The 24,648-nt window shown below is 47.8% G+C and overlaps 1 protein-coding gene across 1 annotated transcript in view; it reads left to right on the plus strand.

Annotated features, from left to right (window-relative positions):
* The window catches only part of SCML4 (Scm polycomb group protein like 4), a 73,017-nt gene that overhangs the window by 5,722 nt on the left and 42,647 nt on the right, over window positions 1-24,648 (plus strand). Inside the window, exon 3 of the mRNA XM_087776736.1 lies at window positions 20,588-20,802. Coding sequence (XP_087632862.1) covers window positions 20,602-20,802 — 201 coding nt within the window. The 5' untranslated portion in view covers window positions 20,588-20,601. The remainder of the gene's footprint in view (window positions 1-20,587; window positions 20,803-24,648) is intronic.

The raw sequence follows: 24,648 nt of genomic DNA on the forward strand, positions 1-24,648 counted from the left end.
CCTGGATTTGGGGCAGAGTGGGCACACCTGAGCCGGCACTGCGCCCTGCAAGGGGCGGTGGAGGCTCTCCCAGGGAGGCAGCTGAGGGGCACAGCCATGCCGGGACGGGCGCAAGCAGGTTTGGGTTGGGGGCTCTGTTTTATAGAGTCGGTGTGTAAAATGATCTGATTTCCAAAGTATACATCGGAGGTTTGCAGCCATCTGCACTTGTGGGCACTGTGGGGAGAGAAACGTGCCTCGGTGGAGAGAGCAAAGATTGGGGAGGGAGGCTTCAAACCTGGCCAGAGACAGTACGGGGACAAAAGAGGTTTTGAAAGGAGAGGTAGTCACTGAACAGGGGAAAGGGGAGCTCTGGGGACTTAGCTAAGGTCAAACCCAAAGGGCAATGTTACAAAAGGGGATTTCCCATTAAGGACAGAGATTGCCTGGTATTTTTTTCCACTGCTACCTTTTTTGCTCAGGGCTGAGCTGCCGCTGCGTCTGGCCATCCCGGGCTGTCCTGCCAGGCAGCCAGGCAAACACGGTGGTGGTGCTGGCCGCTCCATCTCGGCTCACACCCGGCTCTGCACGCCCTCACGGCTGCGCCCTCAGGCTTGGACAGATGCACCAGCCCAGAGCGAACGCGGGGATGCTGGAGAGACCTCAGGGCTTTGTTGGTGACTCCTAGGAAAAGCCTCACAGCAGTCAGTAGGGATGCAGCCCAGCAGAGTGCTGTGGAGTTTAATGGTAGATAAGGCCTTTCAATATATATATCTGCATACATCCATGAGCATGTATGTGCATAGGAACCATCCTATTGAATGGTGCAATAGAGACAGAGGATTTTTCCTTGTTTTCCATCTGAAAGAGTAAACAAGTGAATCTGTTACTTAATTTATTATCACTAGGAAGAAATGTCTGCGGAGGACATGTCTTGCGGAGGACACATCCATTTGGCATGGCATCTTAAAAATCTTACACAGGGAACTGAAGGAGGACTTCAGTAATACCATATCTGATGCATTTTTAAGATCTGTTTACCATATGAGATATCTTTCCTCTGCCTCGGAAAAGTGCAGACTTGGTGAGGGCTCTTGTCTTGCAAATGTCAAGTGAAGCTTCTCAAGAGAGCATCCATGAGAAGAAATGGCGCAAAAGGTCTCCCTCCCCTCTTCTGCGCCAGGTGCCACTGGGGGAAGGGCTTACATTTTGGTGCCAGGAAAAGAGAGAGTTGCAGTGGGTGGCCCATCTTTTCAAGGCGAGCATGTTCCCTCCCTGCAGCTGGGCAGCTGCCGAGGAGGCGGTGAGCGAGCGAGCGGGGATGGTGCACGGCCCTGCTCTGTCCCCAGGGGACTGGAGGGGCTCCAGTGCCACCGGCAGGGAACAGCAATGCAACAAATAGAGCTTCAGTGCAGATGTGTAGTAAACACACACACAGAGTAAAAATAAATAGAAGAGAGGATGTCTTCAAGAAACTGTTTATGATCATTATTTATGTATATGTGGAGACTCGGTACCCTTTCCCCTGTTGCCTTAAAAAAATGTTTATAGCATTTATCTCCTGGTTTCATCTGGCAGCCTCCATCTATTTTCCTATAAACGATGAATGAGAGATGTGCCTAGTAACTGTCTCTTATGGCTCAGTAAATACTTGAATTTATTTGCATATTAAGTCAGCCACGTTTATATTGTGTTCGCTAAATGCAGCAACACGAAATACGACACAGAGGAGGCTAGTCGGCCATTAATGTGCCGAGGATTTATGTGAATGACTCCCTTTAACATTAATGGAAGTTATCTACACAAATCGCCTTCCAATGGGGGAATAGACCATAATATATGTAAATACATATTACTCACTGCTCTTTAGTCATTCAAGAGGATGCTTAGCAATCTAAAACACCGCTCTGGTGCTGATACTCAAACAGTTTTCTTTAAAATGCAGGAAGGGAGGGTGCTGCTCGTGTAGGGTGTTGTGTCGCATCTGAGCTGGCACACGCTTGGAGGTGGCTGCAGTCCCTCGGGCTTCAGTGGGGCACAGGGGAGAAAAGTTTTTCAGGGTTGAGTCCTTGCTGAACCAGTGTCCCGTGTGGGAGCGGGGGCAGCTCTGCTGGGTAGGATGCAAGACCTGGGAGAAGATGGTTTCTCTGTCCCTCATAAGCTCCCAGTGCGGCTGGATAAGGCATTCCCCATCAGTGAGCAGTATGGCTGGGCTCTACCCATGCATGAGGTGTATTACGTTTCCTTCCCCAAAAAAAGAATGCCCCCCCCTGCAACACTGGGAGCTTTGCTGCCAGCTGCCTGGAGCCCCCGGGTGCCGCTGGACTGGCCCTGCCTTGCTGTGGAGGCTGCAGACATGGGCAAGGTGTGCTCCGGGGAGAAACCATCTTTGCTCTTCCTCTGCATGTCTGTTTTTCACCTTTCTTGTCTGGCTGAAAGGCAGTGGTGTGCCTGGGGGGTGCAAGTCCTGCTGAGCCCTCAGCTCGGCTCAAAACCCTTTGGCCAACCAGAGCAGGAAGGGTACGTGGTGAAGGCTGAAGCCAGGTGCCCTCAGCCTGCCTTGGGGCAGAGCCTTTTCATTACCTAACTGCTGCTCAGCCCTGCCTGCTCCCCAGGGTGGCTGAGCTGAGCGGAGCAGAGCAGCTATTTGCTTTACTTATTCACAATCGTGTGTCTGATTTCAGGCTGGGAACTGGGGCTTTTCTGTGGCTTCCCAGCTATGCCAAGGTGAGGCATGGTGGCTTTGACTGGGTTTCACGGTGAATGTTACTGTTCACGGCGCTGAAACTGAAAACCCGCAAATCCCGGTGAGGTGGAGCTGTGCTGTTTGTCAGAGGCGTGTTTTAATCTGAATTTGCCCTTTCTACAGCTCCCTGGGCCCAGCTCGCCTCCTGTGGACCTCTGTTCTGTTAGCATGGGTGCATGTATTGTCCCGGGGCCAGGATGGGAAGCCCCACTCTTGGCTTGCCGGTGAAGGCTGGGATTGGGACTGGGACTGGGCAGCCAAACCTCAGCTGCAGTTGCCGTCCCCTCGGCTGTCTCGGCTGCAGGAGAGCAGTGAGCTGAAAAAGATGCTCCCAGTTTTCTGGCCATGCTGTCCTCCTCACCGTCTCTCTCTGCTCAGCCACAAAGCCCTGTGCAAGTGCTGAACATCTTCTTTTTCCTATCAGCCAGAGGAGACAGAAGCCGGGCAGGTGAACAGCGAAAACCTCGTGGTAAGAGGATAAGCTCTGGGGGCATCTCCACCCTCACATTTGTGCATGTGGCACTGCTGCCCCGCTGCTCAGGAGGCACCTCACAGGTCTAATAGTCCAGGGACATTAATCACTTGTTGCTTTTTCCTTGATTGTGTTTATTTGACACACACTAATGTGTTTTGTTCCTCATGGGATTGCTGTAGTTGTGTGAGGCCACTCAAGTTAAGCCTGTGCAAATATCCTTCCCTCTCAAAACATGGGCTTTTTGGGTGATGCTAAAGAAAAAACAGAAAACGTAGCTCTTCTGTTCTTTGCAGGTGACTAGATGAAGGTAAATTTGGTCTGAAACCAAAAATCAAGTAATTAGGCTAATGGGACTGATCACAACGTTATTATTCACATGCAGCCACAGCTATTGCTCCAAATGCCCATCTGAGGCTGGAGATGGGCTCATTACCCAGCATTATGTTAGGCAGCCTCACGTCCTTGCCAGCCTGGTGGGGTAACCAGCACCCCTCACCCTGTACTCAGGGCTGGGCAGCAAAATCGTCCCTCATCCCAGATCCAGATGAGAAAACCTACACCAGCAGAAATGTGCTTTTGCTGCTGCAAGGCGCTTAGGCACTGGGGCGTTCGTGCCACGCAGCTTGGTCAAGTAGGCAGCCGCATCTCGCCCCATCCCTGCATGGCCACAGGTGTATGCATTTACTACACGAGCACTCAGGAGCTCGCATGTGTCAGGGCACCCTGCAGCAGGCATGAAGATGCGCTGGTGGCCTGTGCCAGTCCTCCAGGATGGTTGGTTTTGAGCTGTGCGGTGTGAGCGAAGACTCCTGGGACAAACCTTCAACTTCAGAGACATTTTTCTTAAGAAGAATATTAGAGATGATAAAATTCCGGCAATCTCAGATGTTTCACAACTTATATTAAATTTATCTGCCATGGTTGCTACCTATGATTTCTAATTAAATGAGGTTATTAAACTGGAAGACAATATTGCAAAAATTATGATTGATCTTTTATCCTTACCCATTATTTTTACACACTTAGCAGTGGCAGTCTTTGTTGACAACAGGGACTGACACTGAGCTGGCAAAGAAACTCAGTTACTTGTCATTGCTGGAAAGAAAGATCTGCTCAGATGAGCTACCATTAACCTCATGGCAGGGCTTTTGTCCCTCTGGCAGCTTAGATTGCATGCAGCAAGAAGGTCTGTCCAGGGAAGGGCTGATACAGGTATTTATTTACCCAGGTAGGCAGGAGTCTGCCCCATGCCAAGGAGAAAATGAAGGGTGGTCGGGGTGTGCTGTCTGGAGGGAGGCACGCAGGAACATCTTCCTCTGTGAAATGGGGAGAGCAGGACTTATCAAGGCTTCTGGCAGGTGATTTATTCTAATTAATTTGGAAGCTGTGGAGTTCTCCCAAGCTCATTAATATTTAGCTCTGCAGATGTAGAGGTCTCATGCATAGGGACATATGGGAGGGGGTGATGAGCACACAGGAGCCCATCGTCCTGCCTGGGTGAAAGCTTCAGAGCAGGCAGGGAACCAGGAGGGGAAAGATGTGAGGGTCCAGCCCCTCTTGTGTGCCCGTGGGGACTGAGACATGGTTTGGAGAGTGCAGCCAGTGGTGAGCCCCACAGGAGGCTGCACGGAGGGAAACGTCCCCTGGGGCTAGAGAGCGGGAAAGCTCGCCAGAGCAGGCAAAAATTGCCTTGTGTGCCCACCTTTGTGCTTTAGGACATCAGACTAGCTGGTTTTTCCACACATCATGTGAGATTACAGCAACATGTGTGTGATACATAGGTCCAAAGACGAATAGGGCCATGCTTGCCCCTAAGTTATTTCTGCCATCAGTGCCAGCACGCAGGTATGTGTACAACCGTGGGGGCACTCGTGTCTGGCACCGGCGTGGAGGCGGCCGCCCACCCACCATGCTGCTGCATGGCCCCGTGAGACGGGAGTCCCCCACGGGCACCGGCCGCTGCGGGGGTGGGCTGTGCCCTGTGAGGCGGTATTTGTCCCGGAGAAGGGTTTCCTCCAGGCTCACAAATAATCCTTCAAAAGAGAGGGAGCGAGAGGGAGCAACAGACCATGCAGCAATCTTTCTTTGCTCATTTGAACGTTTCAAATGCTGCCTTTAACCACATTTCATTGCCGCCTTTCTTGCTGATACAGTTAAAAGATGAAAACTGCAAATTTTTCTTGAACTGCACTGCTGTTTTCATTTACGCAACTGGTTTGCCCGTCCCAGTTGCCTGATGGTTGGTTGTATTTTCACAGCTAGGTGAAAGTGCAGAGGAGCTGGAACTGGAAAAAATGGTCTTGCCGTGTGCTCAGCCTGTGTCCCAGGCTGCGACTGCAGCCTTAGTTACCGTCCGATTAAGAAGTGTTGCTAATCAGAGGTATTTTAATGATTACTGTTAGTAAGTCTGGGAGACAGTGCACTAGGTTTTTATGATTTCTTTTTTTTTTCTGCCAACAAAGAAATAAATGGCAACAGAATAAATAAATAAAGTCAGTCTCTGAAAAGGTCACATTTGCCTACAGTCATAGTCAATGTGCCAGTTTCTTATGCTAATTTTGGGGCAGTGAAAAGCTTGACACTATGGTCCTGCTGCCTAGTGATTGCTGGAAAGGGCAGCTCAGGCTGGTCAACATCAGGGTGTTAAAGCATCGGGAGAGAAATGATGTGCTGGGAAGGGCAGGAAAGTGTGCTCCATAAAGGAATGCAAAATTAGAGGAAAGCGGAAGGAAAATGAAATAAATAAAGTCTGAAATCCCTCCAGGTATTCAGGAGGCTCCATTCATCATGCGCTGTGGATGGCACCATGCCGCAGCCTCTCGCAGGCTCCTTGCAAGTGGGGAAGATCCCTCTGAATGAAGTATGTTAAAATCATCTCTTCTGAGAGATGATAAAGGAGCTAAGAAAGCTTGGGGGGAAAAACAGGATAAACTCCACATGGAAAAAATGGCTTCAGTCAAAGAATTTGGGGCATAATGATGACATTGATGGTGTTGGGACCCATATGAATTATAACACGAGAGTAAATCTGACTTTGGGCTTTAAGATGCAGAGGTTGGAGTTTGCAATGGGGCACTTTGCCTGTCCCACTATAGCTGTCTTAAACACAACTGATTCACTGGCATTTAGAGACTGCCTTGGATTTCCAAGGGAAATACAAGGAGCATTTCAATCTGCTGTTTTCTTTCCTTTGCAATTTCACAGAGATTTCATGAAGAGATACATACTAATTGTCTCAAACACTGTATTGCTCCAAAGAGCTTATAACATGGCCCTGAGTGATGGGGTCATGCACACAAACCAAAAAAAGGATGACTTACCTCTGGCCAACATCCCCATCCCCTACGCAGGGGCAGGCAGAGTGAACTATGACCTGCAGATATTTTATCTGTCTCATAATCACTTGTGCTTTCTCACTGGCAGAAGAAAGAGATTAAAAGCTGAAATGTTTTATTGAACAATTTTGAAATTATTCTGCAGGGGAGAGACGTGCCCAGGACCCAGAGGTGCTTATGAAGGCTTCTGGGTTAGGGAGATTTGTGGGATGGGGGAGCAGAGCAGACCACCCTCCTGACCAGGGCTCGCGCAGGCACCCTGCGTGCTTCTCACCGACCACCCGCTGCTCTCGGCAGGAGGTGGAGGTCTGCCTTCCCGGGGGAAATAAGGTGCCACTGGTCGGGACTGTGTGTTGCTGCTCTAGGGATTCACATGCCAGGACAGTCCTCAGACACTGAGTGGCTTCTGGAGCCCCCGCTGCCACCGAGTGTGAAAACCTCTGTGCTAAATCAGAACATGACGCAGTGGGTGGCTGTTGTTAGCTCAGGGCTGCTCTGTGCCTCAGTCTGTGCATGGAGACACTTCTTCCTTGGCAGCTCCAGGTATTTCCATAGGCCTGTGATGAGTTGTCTTTGCTACTCAAATTGTTGTCCCAATTAGAAGAAATGTAGCCAGGAGTGGAAGATATTGCCATTCTGTGTTGGACACATCTTGCCAATTTTATGATACAGACATAGAAAAAATGAAAACAATGACATCTCAAGAACCACTGAACAATTCAATGTATTGTGGGGAAAAAAATTGCCATGTGCAATACGAGCTCTTCTGCAGTCCCACAGAGCGCCGTCGTGGAGGCTTAAGCCAGACTGCAAGAGCATACATGCCTTCTGCTAGTGCTCTGTGTTGCTCTCACCAATTAGTGTTGGAATTACATGGGGGCTGAACTTTGTGTGTAGTTTCCATACCTGAAAGCTTTCCATTAGTTGCCCTCGGAGCTGGTTTGGAAGTGTGCCTTCTACTGATTGGCACCTGCAAGCACAAACCAACTGAAAATTTATTCAATGGGTCCTTTCACCCGGGGTGTGTTTTTTTAAAGAACAGCAAAAGCAGACATTTAATCAGTACAATTTTGCAAAATGTATTGCCCAAGGTGTGCAGACGATGACACACAAGCCAGCTGGAGTGGTTTTGCTCTGAGTATTGAGTTTCTAGGTGATGAAAACGGGGTTGTTGGCAAACACAATGTAAAACTCATTGAGAAAACAGGAAATAGTGGTTCGTTGGAGGGGGAAATGGATCAAAACAGCTCTGAAAAGTGAAGGTTATATGTTTATTTAGAAAATGAATTACAGATATAATCAAATGGGGGCAAACTCTACTCTTGTGTGCTGTACTCCTTAGTAACCAGCCCCAGTTAGCAAAGCTTTGCTCCCCAGTCACAGTGAGTCACATCTTGCTAACTTGCCACGTGGTGTTCTGACGGTTCAGTCTTACGTCTGGGATATTTTGCAGTTTCCCAGCATGTTTTTATTCCAGATGTATCCGCTCTGCATCTTGAGAGTCACCTGCAGCCTCCCCCAAAGACAGACTCAGCATCCATGCAGACAGCAAGCCTCCGAGCAGCCAGAGCTTGCCTTCCCAAAGAGAGGTGTGCCAGGGCGAAATCACAGCTTATGGCCTGAAAGACCACCATCAACCTCTGCCAGCCTGCCCAGTGGCCACTCAGGCATCAGTTTTTCTTCTGAAGTGGGAAGTGGTGGCAGTGGGGTGACTGTCTTGTTCCCAAGGAGTCCTTTGTAACACAGCAGACTCTAGCAAGTGATGCACGTGCTTTTCTTGGTCCTGAACTCAATGATTAAATGAGTATCCTTTTATTTATGCCATCCAATTACAATGTTAAAATGTGGTTTGAATATAAACCTATCTCCCATGCATGGAAGTGAAAGCTTTGAGCATCTTCAGAAGCTGTGGTCCCTGAAGTCTCTTAAGACAGAAACATAAGAGCTACTCCAGTTTATGCCAGAAAAAGATGAATCTTTTATAAGTATTATTTTTCAAAATGTAATATAAAAGTGCAGCAGGTCCCTAAGGAATAAGGATAACTTTATGTGAGAAATGTGTGAAATTCCTGCCCTCTGTCTAAGAAAAGATATTCCCCTATTGACTTTTGTAATATCACTTCAGATTTAGGGGGTTAATTTATTTCCTGGGTATCTGTGGTAGACATATCAGCTGGTATGCACAATCCAGCCAAGTGTGTTGGTGTTGGAGAGAAATCATCGTGGAGTCAGTGGCTGGATATTACTGGTGACAGAAAAGGAGGCAAAGCATGGGGCGATGCGGGAGCGGGGGGACTGGACACAGCTGCCGAGCCCCCCCGGGGGTCACCAGCATGCTGCTGGGATAGCCTTTGTGTGGGACAGGAGAAGTAGTGGGCTGCTTCTTCAGTGCTCAGACTGTCTGTACAGCACATTTTAATGGAAAGGGGAGTGTCCCACTTCTTTTTCCAAAGTGGGCACATTAGCCCTGGTGATTTCATTCCATAGACATCATTTGACAAGGAAGGAAGCACAGAAGTTTTATTCCATATTGCAGGCTCAAGAAAGGTAGGGAACGATGGGGGTTATACCCCGGACAGGGGCTGTCTCTGTGTTAAAAATGTATTTACTTGGCAAAGTAATTGAGGATGATAATATGTAAGCAATGATGAAATGCCTAGAGTAGCACAGGAGGCAATGAATGCCAGAAAAAAACATCTAGACCACCTCAAGCTGCTGATCATGACAATTTTCTCTTTTCCACTATAAAGTTCACTTGTATTTCTTATCATACCACTGGAGGTTCACTGGATCTGGGGAAGGCGGGAAGTTTTTCAACTTGACTCTAGTTTCTTTGCTAGTGACTCTTTCTGCTAACTCCAGATGATTTCAGGGATCAGCCCAGGTTGTGCAGCCCACTTTGGCCCTGGCACGGCAGATGTTGCGGCAAGGCTGGGGCTGGGGCACTGTTAGCAGGGTTGGTGGGAAGCAGATTGATGTCCTGACAGCATTTTGGGGGTGGAAAGTTCTTTCTCATCCTGTGATGGGTTTAAATCACAGCCATTTCACACCGAGCCAGTGCCCTGGTATCCAGTGCATGAGGTTGGGATGGAGTCGCCCTGTGAGGAATACACACAACGTGGGAGAGCCGTGACAGCAGATGATGAGAAGCTAGGACCTCACATTAGGTAACAGTCTGCCATCGAGGGGCCATCTCCTCGTAACAGAGCACCCCCTTTTATAAATAGAAAAGAGGGAGAGCTCTCAATCTTCTCTGCTCTGCTTAATATTAGCATCCTCCCTAGCTCTCATCCAGGCTGCTCCATCCAACTCTTCCACGACAAATCTGTGGCTCAGGGGCCAACCTTAGCCACATGGATGTAAGCTCCAATGTGCTCCTGAGCCCTGGAGGTAGGCATTAGTTCTGCTCCTCTTTTATTTCGTAGTCTAGCTGTAGTTAGAGAGAATCCTGCTTGGTCCTGAGCATGACAGGGACTGAAGTTTCATGCTCCCATGTGCTGGGGAGTGCCCAGGCAGGGGATGAGCAGGGCTGGGGTGAGTCTGCCTCTTTTGCTGCTTTCCAGTCCTTCCATCCCGATGCAAGGAAATGTTTCCAACAAAAGTTTTATTGCATCTTGCTCTTTAACTGCAAAACGTTCACTTAAAAAAAAAAATTGAATACATTGTGGTTTCCCAAAATTTCCAGGCACTCTCATTGCAGTGTGCACCAGGCAAGTTGGGATAACCATCCTGAATTATTGCACATCTGCTTGTTGGTATGATGCTGGTGAGACTTTCTTTCCGCTGCCTATTTCTATTTATTCTCCTCCATTACCTCCACAGAAATGTGTACAAAATCCCTCCTCAACTTGTCCTGTCCCAAATGCACCTGTGAGAGAATCTGTGTGGTGAGAGGGCAACTAGGATCTAGAAAACTAAGTAGTATGGGGATATTGCCTCCTCCCTGCCCATCTCCAGCCATCTGACTTGAATACATTGACCTTCTCTGAGTTAGGTACCTGGTCCTTCTTCCTGCTACATATAAATGTCAAACTCTTTTTTTGCTGCAGGAAGGGCAATGCGTAGCTGGTTCAAGAAAACATTGGAAGCAGTTTAGGGAAATTATCTAGATATTTGGATCTTTCATTGAAGCCAGCTAGCAGCTTTGTGAGGCTTATCCATTTATGGCAGACATAGGTTGAATATGTCCCATAAATGTAAAAACTACAGAAAACTGAGGGGGGAAGGGAAAAAAGCAAGCCATTATAAAAGAAGAGGCCAGAGTACTGCCAGACAAGCGAGAGAGAAAAAAATATGAGGATCGGCCAATTACAGACTCAGCTGGAGAACTGAAATGGCCATAACATAAATGTTGCTCATTTCACATTCATTTGTTCCAAATCTTTGCCCCTGAAAATTTAACAGAGAGCAGAAAGGATCCGTGGCTTGTGGGTGATGAAAGCATCTGGCTTCTGCGCAAGACACAGAAGATGAGAAAGAAAGTAACTGCATTCAAAAGACAAGTTGGTGCCTTCTTTGCTGGTCTGAAGGTTGTAGATAAATAAGATATTGCTTTGTGTGCCTGTAGTTCAAGGAGGGTTAGCTTGTTAACCGCGCAAGTTCCCTGGTAACAAAGCTAATGGCAGGAGGGGACTTCTGGAAAGCGACCTGTAAATTACACTGGCAAAGTGTGTGATCAGAAACAAGGGCGTTTCAACTAGCAGTCGCTTGGCTGAATATGTGAAACAGGACCTGCTGCAGTAAAAGCCCAATTTAAATTTAATTGCTGGTTCAGATTCACAGCCTCAGTTTTACGGGCTGAAGCCCTATTAGGGCTACAAACATTCATGGATTTACAGAAAGATTTGTTCCAGTGTCATCTAATTAATTAATAACAGACATCCTGGGCTCTTTTGCTTCTCCAGCATTCAGGGTTTGAGCTGGGGAAACTGAGGCTGGAGGATCTTGGTGTTGGAAATCACATCTGGTAGTTCAGGGAGAAGAGAGCAATGTGCTCTGCATTACAGTCCTCCCAGTCACTGAAAAAAGTCACTTGGTCCCAGATTGCAGACGGCCAGAGGCAGAGCAGTGGGGACGCAGGTGGAGGGCCTGTGGGACATATCTTCAGCTGACTGCAGCCTGGAAAGGTAGCAGCCCTCCATGATACCTCCCTGCACCCAGAGGGACGCTGGTGCGGGATGCAGCATTCCATCAGCCTCCTGAGCAGGAGTGTAACAGCCTGCGGAGGCAATGGGGCAGAGGACCTACCTCCTTCGGAAGCTTTGCGGCCTGTCAGCGCAAAGGGGAGGACCCTCAGGTGAGGTGGGGAAGGTGAGGAGATGAAGTGGAGGTAGGCTGATAGGAAGAACTGTCAAACAGCAATCCTGAGATTGCAAGTCTGCAGGAGTAACTACTTGTATAACAAATACCAAACTTATAACACTCAGCTATCTGCCTCAGCTCTCCATCCTGTCCTTCTGAGCTTGCAGAGGGAGTTTTGCACAGCTCCTGGACTGCTCCACCTGCACTCCACTCCACTTTACCACTCTCAGGATTTCAGGACAGACGATTTTAAGAGGCTCTTTTTAGCAAACTGAAATGGCACCTCTACATACAGATGCTGAGGCAGGAGGCCTTGAGGTATTGAGGGAAGCGACTTGAGTTGTTTTGCCGGGACCTTATCTTGCAAATGGTAAACCACAGTCTGAGGCGAAGACCTGCAAGAGGAACTCCACCCTCTCCTACAGCTCGTCGAGGTGGGAGACTGAGTCCAGGCACTGTTTTTCTTCTTGTTTCTCTGCAATATCAGAAGTGGTGCTACTAGCTGCATGTTTCTTTCAATAAGAGAGAGGAGTGAGTTGCCTTTGTTTTCTTCCTTTTTTGCACACATTTGGCTTGACCACCTCAGCAAAGCGACCCTTACCACTCACGTGGCCTCATCGCATCCATTTTTCACATCTTTCCTTCAGTGCTCTGCTCGCGCTCGCTCGCTCTCCGTAAAGTTTCATTTCCTCAATTCCCCGCCACAGGCTACTTGTCTGCAACAAAAACGTCAGGCCAAATGAAGAAAGGTAAGATCAGGAGGCGAGGCTGGCCTCGGCTGCTCCTGGGGGTCCCATTCTCGCCAGGGTTTTCAAGTTCTTCTGGCTCATTAAGCAAACCTGAGTGAGAGAGGGCACACAGCTACTGCTCTACCTGCTGTCACCAGGGTGCTATCCTTCAAAAGAACACCTCCTCAAGGACAGCACCGTCACTGCTGCTGAATTTCACTTAAAAAAAAATATCAGGCTGTAAGATGACACCGGGAACCATTTTTTCTTTCTCTTGCTCTTAGTAACAAGGAAAGGAGCAGACACCATCAATACGTTTTGTCTGGATTTTGAAGAATCCTGTGCTGTTTCTTACCAGTTCCCTGCCCCTTCATTAAGGCACCCAGACCATGAGAGGGAGGAGAGGGTAGGGTACAGCACTGGACGCTGCTTGCATGATGCCTGGTCCTTTCCCACCCCAACACAGTCACTGTGAAAATACCAAACACAGCTCTGCAGGACCTGCTCTCAGCAGCTGCAGGGCCCCTTCTGAAGGGGGGAGCAGCCAGCAAAGCACCCGTGGCAGAAATATTGCTGGGTTTCTGCTGCACTGGAACACATTTGCAAGAGTAAAAAGATGTTTTCTTTTTTGAACTTGGTTTGATTTGGATCCTCTGGCAAATTATTCAGCACATTTTGCAGCTGGAGACAGGCAGGTAAAAAGGGCTGAAACTAGCTGCAAGGATAAATGTGCTATTTCCCGAGATGCAAATAGCCAAGCAACAGTGTGCCAGCCATGTCCAGACTAGCTCCTGCGCCTCCTTCAGTACCCATGAAGCAGGGAACAAACAGAGCAATTAAGAGAACAGCCCCAGGTGGTTTCCTGAGCAGAGGAGAGCAGGACGCTTGGTTTTCTATAGGTTTGTGCCCTGTAACTGCCTGATTCGGGTGTCTGAGAGGGTGTCAGGTCTGATTGATAGGAGTTTTTCTCAGCATTGAAGCTTTTATATTCTGTCTTCTGCTCTCACTTGTGCACATCCTTGACATCTCATAAGACAGCTGGCCAAAGCTGGGGGAGCACAAACGTGGGTCTCACATCTCTATCTTTTACACATTTCCACCTCACCTGCAAACCTTTGCACCCTTTGCTCTCATGCCTCATCAGGTCTGTTTGAAATGAGTCAACAAGTCCAAAAGTCATATGGGGAGTGAAGGAGAGCATGAGTTTGTGAATACATGAACTCTTACTCTGCAGGAAAGCAGGCTAAAAAACATGCAGACCACCTTTTTGCCACGTGTGTCTCAGATGCAGAATGAAGACACTGAAGGAAATCTTGCCCATCCCGCCCTCACCAGTGCTGCCGTTTCCCATAGTGTCTCTGGCTGACACGATGGCTCCAGGGCAAGGTAGACAGAGTACGCAGTGAGGGATGCTGGTATACGCTGCTTGGGATGCTGCTACTACTTTCAGTTCTATCAAGGAGAGTTAAATCTCTGCTGTGCTGCAGGGAGAAAATGATATATGGCTACCAGCTCTAACAGAACATTACACCTCATTAGAAATCCATGTTTTTACAGCCCAGAACAAAATCACATTCACTCCTCCTTGTATCTGCTTACAGGTTTTGCTGTAGCACTGCTCTGTGTAGGGAGTACTCACAAACACCTTTTTTGAATACCTAAGGATCAATCTCCTTAGGAGTGGCTCCAAGCAGAAGAAAAAGTGTCTGTATTTCCTCCAGCCTTTTCTAAACTGCTTGTGAGAATGTTTAAAATGTGAGACAGCTGGCAAAATTCAACTGCTCTAGGAATTAAGAGGGGAAACACATTCTTTTGTCCAAGTGAAAGGTACTGAAATATTTTGTCCACTTTTCCTTGAGAAGCAGCACGTGGCAGTGGTTGGGACATAGGTGATGGGAGTAGGAGTCTGGACCCTGCCATCAGCTGGCCTTGTCCTGAGCAAGTCACTTCACATGTCTGGTTCTCCTCCTTCCTCTTGGAGGGGATGCTGTGGGACATGTGGGAGAAGCAAGACACTGAAAGGGTAGGAAGTTCCTCACTTGGGACCTCACAGGGCGTCTGGGAGAAGCCCAGGAATCTCAAGTCTTTCTTACCTGTGAAGCTTGAGTTTCCACTTCCAAAAAGGCAATGATTTCTTCTGCAATGCAATGTACTGTTAACCAGAAATTTCCTGAACACGGGATAAGACAGAACTGGCCGTTGCGGGCAGGCATGAGCGGCCAAGGGTGGAATTCACCCGGGCATTGTAGGTATCTAGCTCTGAGCTTGTTTTCTTGCGCTCACTTTATAAACAGAACAAACGTATATGTAGGACATCATTAACCTCATCCTAGTATTGGGTCTAAAATAGATGAGTCAAACCCAAATGGGATTAGTTCTGGATTAAGACACAAATAAAGGCATCTACAAGGAAGTGACAAAGCCCCCATGGTAGTCAAATTACACCTGTTCACTGGACCCTAGAGCCACTGAGCCCACCACAAAGTACATCCGTGTCTGGGCAGCTGAAGGGCTGCACACCTTCAACCTCATTGAAGGCTAGATCTCCACTGATACTGTGGGAGGTCAGACATCAAACACACACAGAGACACCTCTGTGTAAGGGGTAGGCATTTTAATGTAGGCATTTAGGTGTCAATCTGTTATTGAATTCTTCCATATAACTAAATCTAGTTGCCTAAACCAGTCATCTAGTGCCACCTGAGATGACCTGAAGTGCCCAAGACTTTTTGGCAGATATGACCCAGGGTGTAAGAGAGATCCCATCTGAAATGACTGGAGGCACCTATCCTGAGGTGACTGATGAACTGAGGTTTGAAATTAGGCCAGGTGAGTCCCATTCTTTGTTCCCCCAGCTACCACAGATATTTGTTGTGTTTGTTTCTTTAATGATTGGTTTGGGAAAATGGGCTTTCTACTCAGATCCTGTTGGCTGGACAGTCTCAAGAGTTTTATGCAGAAATTCTCTTCCTGGGGTCAAAATGGGCAAGAGTCCCTCAAAGAAGCAGCTTCTTCTGACTTCAATCCCCAAGGCAATAGGCGAGAAAAGAGAAGAGCTTTGCAAATCGCTGTAGAACTTCATCCCACAGCTGAAAATTATCCTGACCTTTCTTTGAGCAGTGGTGAGATGGGTGCTCTCCATGCAATATGTCATTAGGTGACTACATCCAAACATGCAGAGAATATTGTTTCAATGCTTTTATTAGCAAAATTTCCTACTGTCTTCTTCACTAAACACTTACCTTTCATGTACTATGCGGTGCTGCTTTGGTATTCATGACGAAGAGATGTGTAACACCTCATGTCCCTCAATAATACCCGAGAGGAGCACGCAGGTATAAAGCTTTGCTTCCAGATCAGGCAATGCTTCTCATTTTGCTCACCTGCTCTGCAGGCCATCATCTCCGAGCGGTCACAGTCAAAGGGCTGCCCTGCTGTGCACAGAGAAAGAGGGCAAAATAGTCCTGTTACTAGCTGAAAAGTATCCCCTCCCTCCCATTTAATAATGTGATATTCCCTCGCAGAGTGTGCTTTCCTGAACAACAGCTGAAGGAAAGCCAGACAAGATTACAAGAAGTTTATATCTTTTCCACATATGGTTGTTCTGGGAGAACATGATCTGGGAGACATGAAGCTCTGCAGGAGTCAAGAGTTGGAGGCAGGGCTGCAAGTGCTGGCAGGGACTCCTGGGTCAGAGTCCTTCTGCAGCTGGGACCAGTGGCTGTACTGGGACCGAAGGGCATTCTCCTTCAGCTGCTGTGAAACGGGCACATTTTCTACTGGAGTGCACTTTTGCACCTTCCTTTGGCTTAAGGCATGAATACCTTGTTCCTTCCCTATGCATCATCTCTGTGCCAGTTTAGGCATGGGTTTGCATGAGACCTGGTGTAAACCAAGTTTAAATGATCATCCTCTGGAATTACCGATATAAAATTTAATGTGATATTTTTACCTTCAGCCCTTGCAGTTACTGGAGTGCAGGTTAAAAGCTGCATTTATTGCAGGCATTTATTTTTATTAAGAACGGATCTTTGCAGTCCATCAGAAATACTCAGCTTGGGAGGAAATGCACTGTAGCTCCCTCCACTATCAGCTACAGTTGCCAGCCCGGTAAGCTGTGTTGCTAATCACACAGCATATGCACCAACACATGATGCAGGGCAAGCTCAGTGCAAAGCACAGGCTGTTAGAAACATCCTACAGGTCACCCATGTTGGTCTAGGGCATGTTTTTCTCTCCACCCCTGTCCTTCCACGGGGGTGGACTGCCATGCACAGTGTGCTCCTCAGGATCTTCTGAAGTCATGGCAGAACCTCTGCTGCCCGGAGGGGGCAAGACTTCACCCTGCCTGCAGTGCTCGCCCGGGCATCAGGGTGGGGAGAGGTGTTTCCCTGCTGCCTCCTCTCTGGGATCTGATGGGGCAATGTGGAAGGCAGGGTTGGAAATTAAATTTCCAGATGACGATGTTTGAGAGACAAGTAAGAAAAGGTTACCCTGTGTCTAGCCCTGCATTAAGTGATGAGAAGCCATAAATGTAAAGCAGTTTCCTGCTGTTATTTTTATACTAAGAATAGGAAAGTCATAGACCTAGGTCAGACTGAAGCTATGCCATGGTTGGCCGTCCAAAGCTAGTGGCTTAGGAAGAGTACAAGGACAGGGCGAATGTATACTGATTTCCCTCCCAAAATACTCTCCCAGGCTATTTGTACCTTTTTTTTTTTTTTTTTACTGTTTTCCTAAACTGAGGGGGTGCCTTTGTTAGTAGCCTGTAATTTGCTTCCTTGAATTTGCCCTTAAATTGCATCAAGTTCTCCTAACTTGCCTTGACATCCCCAAGCTTTCCAGCAGCTGAGCTGTGGGTCAAGCCCAGGCTGTGGCAGCGGACAGAGCTGCCACAGGAAAGTCCTTCCGAGGTAACGCCCTGACTTTGTCGGGGGGCAGTCAGACAAGCCCTTGTATCCCTCTGGCCGACCCACAATTTGACCGTGTGTTTTTCCAGCTTGTTCAAGAGCTTTCTCCTGGCTGTAAGAGGAGGTCGTGCTGTCACCCCCTGTCAGACAGAGGCAATTTTTGCTTGTCTGCTGTCTTCCCCTGCTGCTGTGGAGCACACTTGCCTTCCAGGATCTGCAGCAGCGTAACACAGTAAATGCCACCAAAGGCGCTCTCCGTTTCCCTTAGCATAAAAGAAAGGAGAATCAAGTCACGGTTGGGTTTGTAATTAAGCATAATAGCAACAGCTTGTGTACTGCAGTTGACTTCTTGTCTTTGCTGTATCAATTCAAATACATTACACTGATATCATTTTGTTCACAGTCCAGTTGGGTCTTGTGTGTCAGCACATGTGGCAAGGAGCTTGAGTTTTGCCAATGCACAGTGTCACAAGTGTCGAGAGCAGAAAGAGAGGACAAAAAAATTGTGATTGCTAATATTTAGTGTGTTTCCTGACCACCATGTGTTTAATACTTTACCAGTTGCAAAAGAAAGCAACATGTCAGTCAAAGAAGTGCTCTGGGTCAGCAGCTCTTTTGCTTCAGGGGCTGTTAACTCTCAGAGTTTCTGAGGTGCCACCAGCTACCTTTACCATTAAAGGAGAATACAATAAAGGCAATGCAGTGTGGTGTTCAATGCAGGTCCATATCCCCTGTCTCACAGCCTCGTGGCTACCAGTGGCCACCACCATAGGAACTATTGCTCTTCCTCAGGTAGGGAGCAAACCTGGGCTGGGCTTGTCTTCCTCAGCCTCTGCCAAGCGCCTCCGTGAAAGTTTGTGTTGCCAGGCTTTGTTTAAAGCAGACCAAAATGCAAAGCCTGAAGCATTAGGCTTTCATAGAGGGTTTTTGTGCCAAATCCAGTGTAATTCTTCCCTTCCCTGCTGAACTCCCTGCCCACAGCCAGCCTGTAACATAACGTCCCGGGGACGTCTTGTTTTGGGAAGTGGAAGAGACACTGAGGGTGTCCCTCAGAAAGCACTACAGGGAGGAAAATGCACACTGATGAAGACAGAAGGAAATCAGTGATGCTCAGGATAGATAGAGCTTTTCCATTTGTCTCCTGCTGTGGCAGGCCTGATGCTTTTAACCCTGAAAGTATATTCTCTGCAGTCACACGAGACTTTTATTTGGGAAAAATCAGAGCCCCATGGCAGGCTTTCAGGTGTTTTCCAAGCTGGCTGAGCATGCCTGGAAAATGCAACCACAGCAGCCCTGGACAATATGGTAAATTAGGCACTGCAGGTTTGCTCTGATCTGATGTGAAACATTCAGTGTTTGCATGAGAGTTTTAGGCAGCCAATGTTGAAGACTGGAAATTTTACAGTCAATCTATAAGTCCTGCCATATGTAATGGATCTGTCTGAACTGAGCAGATACTCCTAGTGTTATTAAAAAAAAAACCAACAGTTTTTAAGATATTGCAAATAAATGCATTTACCGGAGGGTAGGGCTGAGGGGGTCTCTAATTTTCTTATCCTACAGCAGACTGTGTAAACTACTGACTGGATAAGATCAGAGAAGTGAGTTGCTTGTTAGTCAGTCATGCTTACAAAGTTTTAACTAGGCAAAACATATTTGCCTTTGAGGCAGAGAAGCCCCCAGCTGCAGACATTTGTCACCAGTGGCCCCTATCAAGTAGTACCCTTCCCACTGTCTGGGAGAGCAACCCCGATTTCATTGCCAGCAATGTCAGCTCTGATCAGTCCGATCACACTGGGTTCTGAAACTCGAGATTTGAAGTGTAGTGAGAAATTTGTAGATTCTGCAGTTTGTAGATTTTGTAAAAAATTGTAGTTGTTTGTAGTAATAAACAAACCTTTAGTTGCTTTGTGTTCTTTGAGCTTAGAGGATGCCCTTGGACCACAGTTTTAGGCTTTTCTCTGTAGCAGAGAGGGCTGAGTCTGCTCTGTAAAAACAGAGAGCAGGGAGTCTTCTGTTATCACTGGCCTGAGGGAGCATGAAATTGAAAACGTCAGCCATCGCAAGGCTTATCATAAAAGCATGAGAATTGCTTAGACCCTTATGTCTAGCAATGTATGCAGGCAGGACTGGGACTAGTATTCTGCCCACGCTCAGGAAAGCAGATGCCTGGACAAACCAACATTTGAAAATGTATTTCTGCAGTTGTTTGGTTTTTTTTTAATTGACCTTTGTTAGCATGTGACCCTTGCCAGAAGCTGTGAAGATTGCTGTATATTCCCTTGGTACTCTGTGTATGGTTGTATATTTGTTTTCTTTATTAAAACCTGGACAGAGGAAAATGGACCAGATTCCACTCCATTACCCCTGCTCAACTTAATCAGCTGCATGGAGTTGTGGTGAAATAACAGCTTTTGATGGAGTACATCCAAAAGCCCACTACTAACATGCGTGGTAACAGATGCTATAAAATTGCAGAGAGTAAATGTTTGGCAATTCTCCTCTGACGTGGCTACCTTGTGCCGGCAGCCCTGTGGTCCAGTTCTGCCTCCTCGCTCCGGAGCGCTGTGTACAAAGTGGAGGGAAGTCCATTTTGGTATCAGTAGCACTTCCGAGGTGAGGGAGGATTCGCAGAACCACAGAATCTGGGAAAAAAATGGGTTGGCAGGGACCTCAGGAGGTCAGCTGCTCCAAACCTCTCTGAAAGCAGGCACTGATGGGTGCAAGCTCATCACGTGCCTTCACCATGCTCATCTGCAGGATGCAGGGTTAAGGTGGCCATCGTGGGGTTCACCTATTAGGCACCTGCAATAGAGACCTCACCACCTGAGCCAGCTCCCTGTACTGTATTCATAATTAGCAGAGAGAAACAGGCATGACAAGGGTTTTGTCCGGCTTTGAAGAAGCCGAGGCAGCTGTGGCCAGGCGAATCCCACCCAGGAGTGCACATCTGCGGCATATTTGTTGCTGCTTTATGATCGACAGTAACGGAGAAAATGACAGCATGAGAAAATGTGTTACTGCGCTGCGTTTGGATGAAAAACTTAAAATCAAAAGTAAATAAAAAGCTCTTTTTAAGATTTTCTTTCTTTCTCTCCCTTCTGGTTGATCAGCAGCCCCGGGGCAGATGAGCCACTTGCCGTGCCTGCCGCCCAGCCTGGCCCCCGGGGAGATGCAGTCCCCCAGGATGGCGGGGAGGAAGCGAGGGCGGCCCCCGCTCCAGCCGGCACCCATCAAAATGGCTGTTCACAACCTCTACTCGGCACCAGCCGGTGCTTTGCCGGTCGTGAAGATCCCAAAGAAGAGAGGGAGAAAACCTGGGTTCAAGGTAGATACGTGTTTTTCACACTCCTTCTCCACCTTCTGCTCCAGCAGGAACGGGGCCACTGCTGCACCTCAGACAGGCGAAAACGGGACCGCAATGCTGAGGGGAGGGGAATTAATTCTGGAGAGTGAAAATGAGCTACATTGTAGTGAGGGTCTTCTGTCAGTAGATTGCTCTGTTATCCTCTCCATCTCTGTCCGCAGCCAGCTAGGGGCACCGTACATGTTTGCTGTGCATGTTGCTTGTTTTTAATGGGAATGGGTATAGACATGCAGTCTTTTACACAAGGAGGGCAAACTGCTAACTGTTAGAAAATACTAGCTGCTTAAGTTTCTGACGTCAAAACAGAAAAGTGAGTAACATGTGCGGTGCATGCACAGGGCCTGTCCCAGCCCTCCCTGGAAAAGGGCTCGGCCCCGGGTGCTGCCCGGCTCTTCCCTGGGTCTCTCCCGGTTCAGGGGAAGCAGCAAGGCTCCATGCGCAGTGCTGCCGTCCGAGCTCTGGGCACAGGGACTAAATATCTCAGCTCCTTGGGTTTGGGCTTTATCTAGAGCAGGCTACCCTTATTGTTGCACTTCCCTCCTTTTCACCTCCTGCCAGACCTTCTTCTTCCTCCCATCCTCCAACCTCCCTCCTCCCTCCTCTTTTCCAGGCAAGCCCTCCTCACCACCCCTCTGCATCCCATTTCCAGAATCTCCTACTCCTCTGCATCCCCCTGTGCAACACCTACTGCAGTAGCCATCAGTACCTCACCCCTTAATGCTTTCTCCTCTTCTGCCTTCTCCCGTGTCTCTCCATGCTCTCCCTACTTCATCCGCACCCCTCTCTGCTATGGAGGCACATTCTGAAGTGTGCTTCAGCATGTGCTGAAAACAGACCTTGCATGGCTAAGAAACAGTTCCAGCTGCAGTATGCCATTTCTTCTGAAAAGCCTTAACTTTGGTAACGTGAATGATATAACAGCAGTGGCCAAGCAGAGCCAACCTGAGAGCAGGCTCGGGTGTCTCTCTTGGGATTACCGCAGAATTTTATAGCCGTAGTCCAAAATAGAGCTGCGTGTCCGAGCTAAGACTGGGGCAACTACTCCAGTGTTTTGTAAAATGTGGAATATGGAAATACTTATTATTTTTCACTTCAGTATTAGCTTAAAACTCTGCGACAGAAACATCTGAATTGTTTTACTTGACTTACTTGTTATTACCAATAATTTAATTTATTATCAGTAACGCTGGGTCACTTATAGGCTCTTTAGATCAAAACCATCCAACTCTGGTATAATAATACTTTGGAGATGTGGTGAAATTGAGTCTCTGAGATGATTAAGTGATTTGCCAAACACCATGATGACCTTGTATGCAGAGTTTCAGCAGACCCCAGCCCTTCTGCCCTGCTTGTCTTGCTGACCCTCCATTTCTTATTCTGCATTTACATTTGATTTGTAATTTGAAAAAAAAAAAATAGAAATTGCTGGGGAGTATGTTTTGTTCCACCCCAAATGCACCCATCCACCTGTGAAAGAGCCTTTCACCAACCACATATTTGTAAGTGAGAGAAGTGAAAAGGGAAACTTAAATTTCCTAAAATGCTGCTGTAACATTGCACTTCGGACCTAGGTGGCTGAGCAGTTGATTGCCGTTGCCCCCTCCTCTTCCAAAGGGATGCTTTTCCCCCCGCTGGGTACCACACACACCTCCTCCCCATCCCCAGAGACTTAGCGGGGAGGCAACGGCATCCCTCCTTCAGCGGTGAATCTGGGATGATGTTATTTCTCGGTGAGTGATGGCGAGTAAAAAGACATCCTTTTATAACTGATGGCTTAAGTTTCTGGAGCTGACACTTGTGAGCTGTAGCATCCGAGACATCTGGCCTGACGCTGTTTATTTGTGCTATAGGACTCGTACACCAAAGCAACATTTTCTGTGAGGCGCCTTTGTACGCTGTGCGCTCAGCTGAAGTGAACCCCTCTCCATCACAAACACTTCCCCAGTGCGAGTCAAAGATTATATTTTTTGATGGGGAACTTTAGCTTGATTTAATTAGCTCACTAATTGTATGACTTTCAGATACCATGAGACTTAAACGCATTTTAAAAAATGACTCCCTGCCCAAATGGCAGAAGACCAAATTCTTTATAGCAACAAGATAGCTGAATTATTACAGAACAGATGGAAAAATACTTCTGAATTTTTAGCAAACTAGGAATTTACAGCCTAGATTTAAATTTATTTTGACTGAGATGTGAATAACAGACATTTTTAATCACATGCTCTTTATAGCCAGATGACCCATTGCCTGTTTTCATTGATATTAAAGCAAATATCTGTGTCTTCCTAAAATGACATTTCATCACGCTTCACCACCAAGCAAAGTCCTTTTCCTCGCTATCCTGTTTATTTTTTCACAGCTTTGGTTATAAAATTTCATCAGCTGTTTTTCCAAAAACAGTTTTGTACCTGATGCAAAGCTATTTGCCACAAAATGCTACATTTTCCCTAAATACAATATTCTTTCTGACTGTCTGAATCTCATTAGGCAAAAGCCTATTCTGGCAGCTGGGGGGTGGTTAGTAGACGGATCAGCTTTATTTCTCTGGCTGTAAGTGAGGGGCAGCCCCGAAGATCCACTTGGAAAGCCCACATGAGGGAAGGTTGTGTTAGCATCGTGGGGGGATTTGCAGTATTAGAGGACATCGGAGCGACACACGTGTGGGGCAGCGCTGCAGCAAAGACCACCACATCCCTCCCAGAGGGCAACAAAACCCATCCGAGCAGCCCGAGGGCAGCTTGTCCCCGCATGCCACTGCAGCAGCTTCTGCCTGGGCAGGCGGCCCCAGCCTGGGGCGAGCAGTCGGCCGGGACCTTGCAAGCTCCTGCCAGGCGGGGTGGGCAGCGAGAGTTGCCCTGCACAGGACGGTGCATGGAGAGTGGAGTGACAATTTCCATTACAGGGCATAGGTTGCCCTGCTGTCCTAGAAGTCACTATTAATGATGACAAATAAGCAGTCAGGATTCGGACACACTGGGACCAAGATTGCACAGACAAGCTTAAAGTGCCCTGATTATTCACCTGTTCTGTGATACAGCCTTGGATTTCAAGGTTGCATACACTACTCTTAAGGTTACCTGCCTCATTCACTGCAAAACACTTAAGGGATGTAGGAGGCTGTGTGCAGACTCCCCTGCATCATTTGCTGCGTAGAAGAAAGGTATGGTATGACACAAGAAGAAAAGGCGGGAAAGACCTTGGACTGTGTTTTGCCTTTCCCAGCACAGTGCTGAGCTCTCTCTGCCCCAGAGACTGAGCTGAGCCCTGACTTGCCTCATGCCGAGCCTCCTTACCTGCAGCCAAATGCACAGAGAGCGTGAGGTATAGTCAAGGACCTCAAAATGTACTCGGAAGCTCTGTGCTTCCCCTGGTGCATGTTTAATGGCACTTTTCTGCTCAGCCATCAGAAGCCCACACGGCAGAACCAGGCCGGCCCAGGCACTCACCGTGGTACACATCTGTGTGCACATCTGCAGGTGCTGGAGGTGGTTTTCTCTCCAGCAGCAAAATCTCTTGTGGCCAGAAGGTGCCTCTGCCCTCCTGGCTGGAAGGACACTGGCCCGCAGGGATGAGATGAACCCCAGCCTTTTCTAGCAGATGTTTTGTCAGGACAAGGGACAACCAGCACAGGGGAACTAGGAGCCATAAAGATCAAGACCTATGATCTAAGTGGTTTAAGGAAAGCGCAGGGAAAGTTTGCATCTTGGTTCGTCTTATTTCTTTCCTGTGTATTTTATTATACAAGCTGGCAGAGAACTTGTTCAGAAGAAGAAAAAGCTACCTAGTAAATGTTCTTCTCCCTCT

Source organism: Nipponia nippon, unplaced genomic scaffold (genome assembly GCF_047370975.1).
Source record: "Nipponia nippon isolate SJK-2023a ecotype South Korea unplaced genomic scaffold, ASM4737097v1 scaffold_4, whole genome shotgun sequence".
Lineage (NCBI taxonomy): Eukaryota > Metazoa > Chordata > Aves > Pelecaniformes > Threskiornithidae > Nipponia > Nipponia nippon.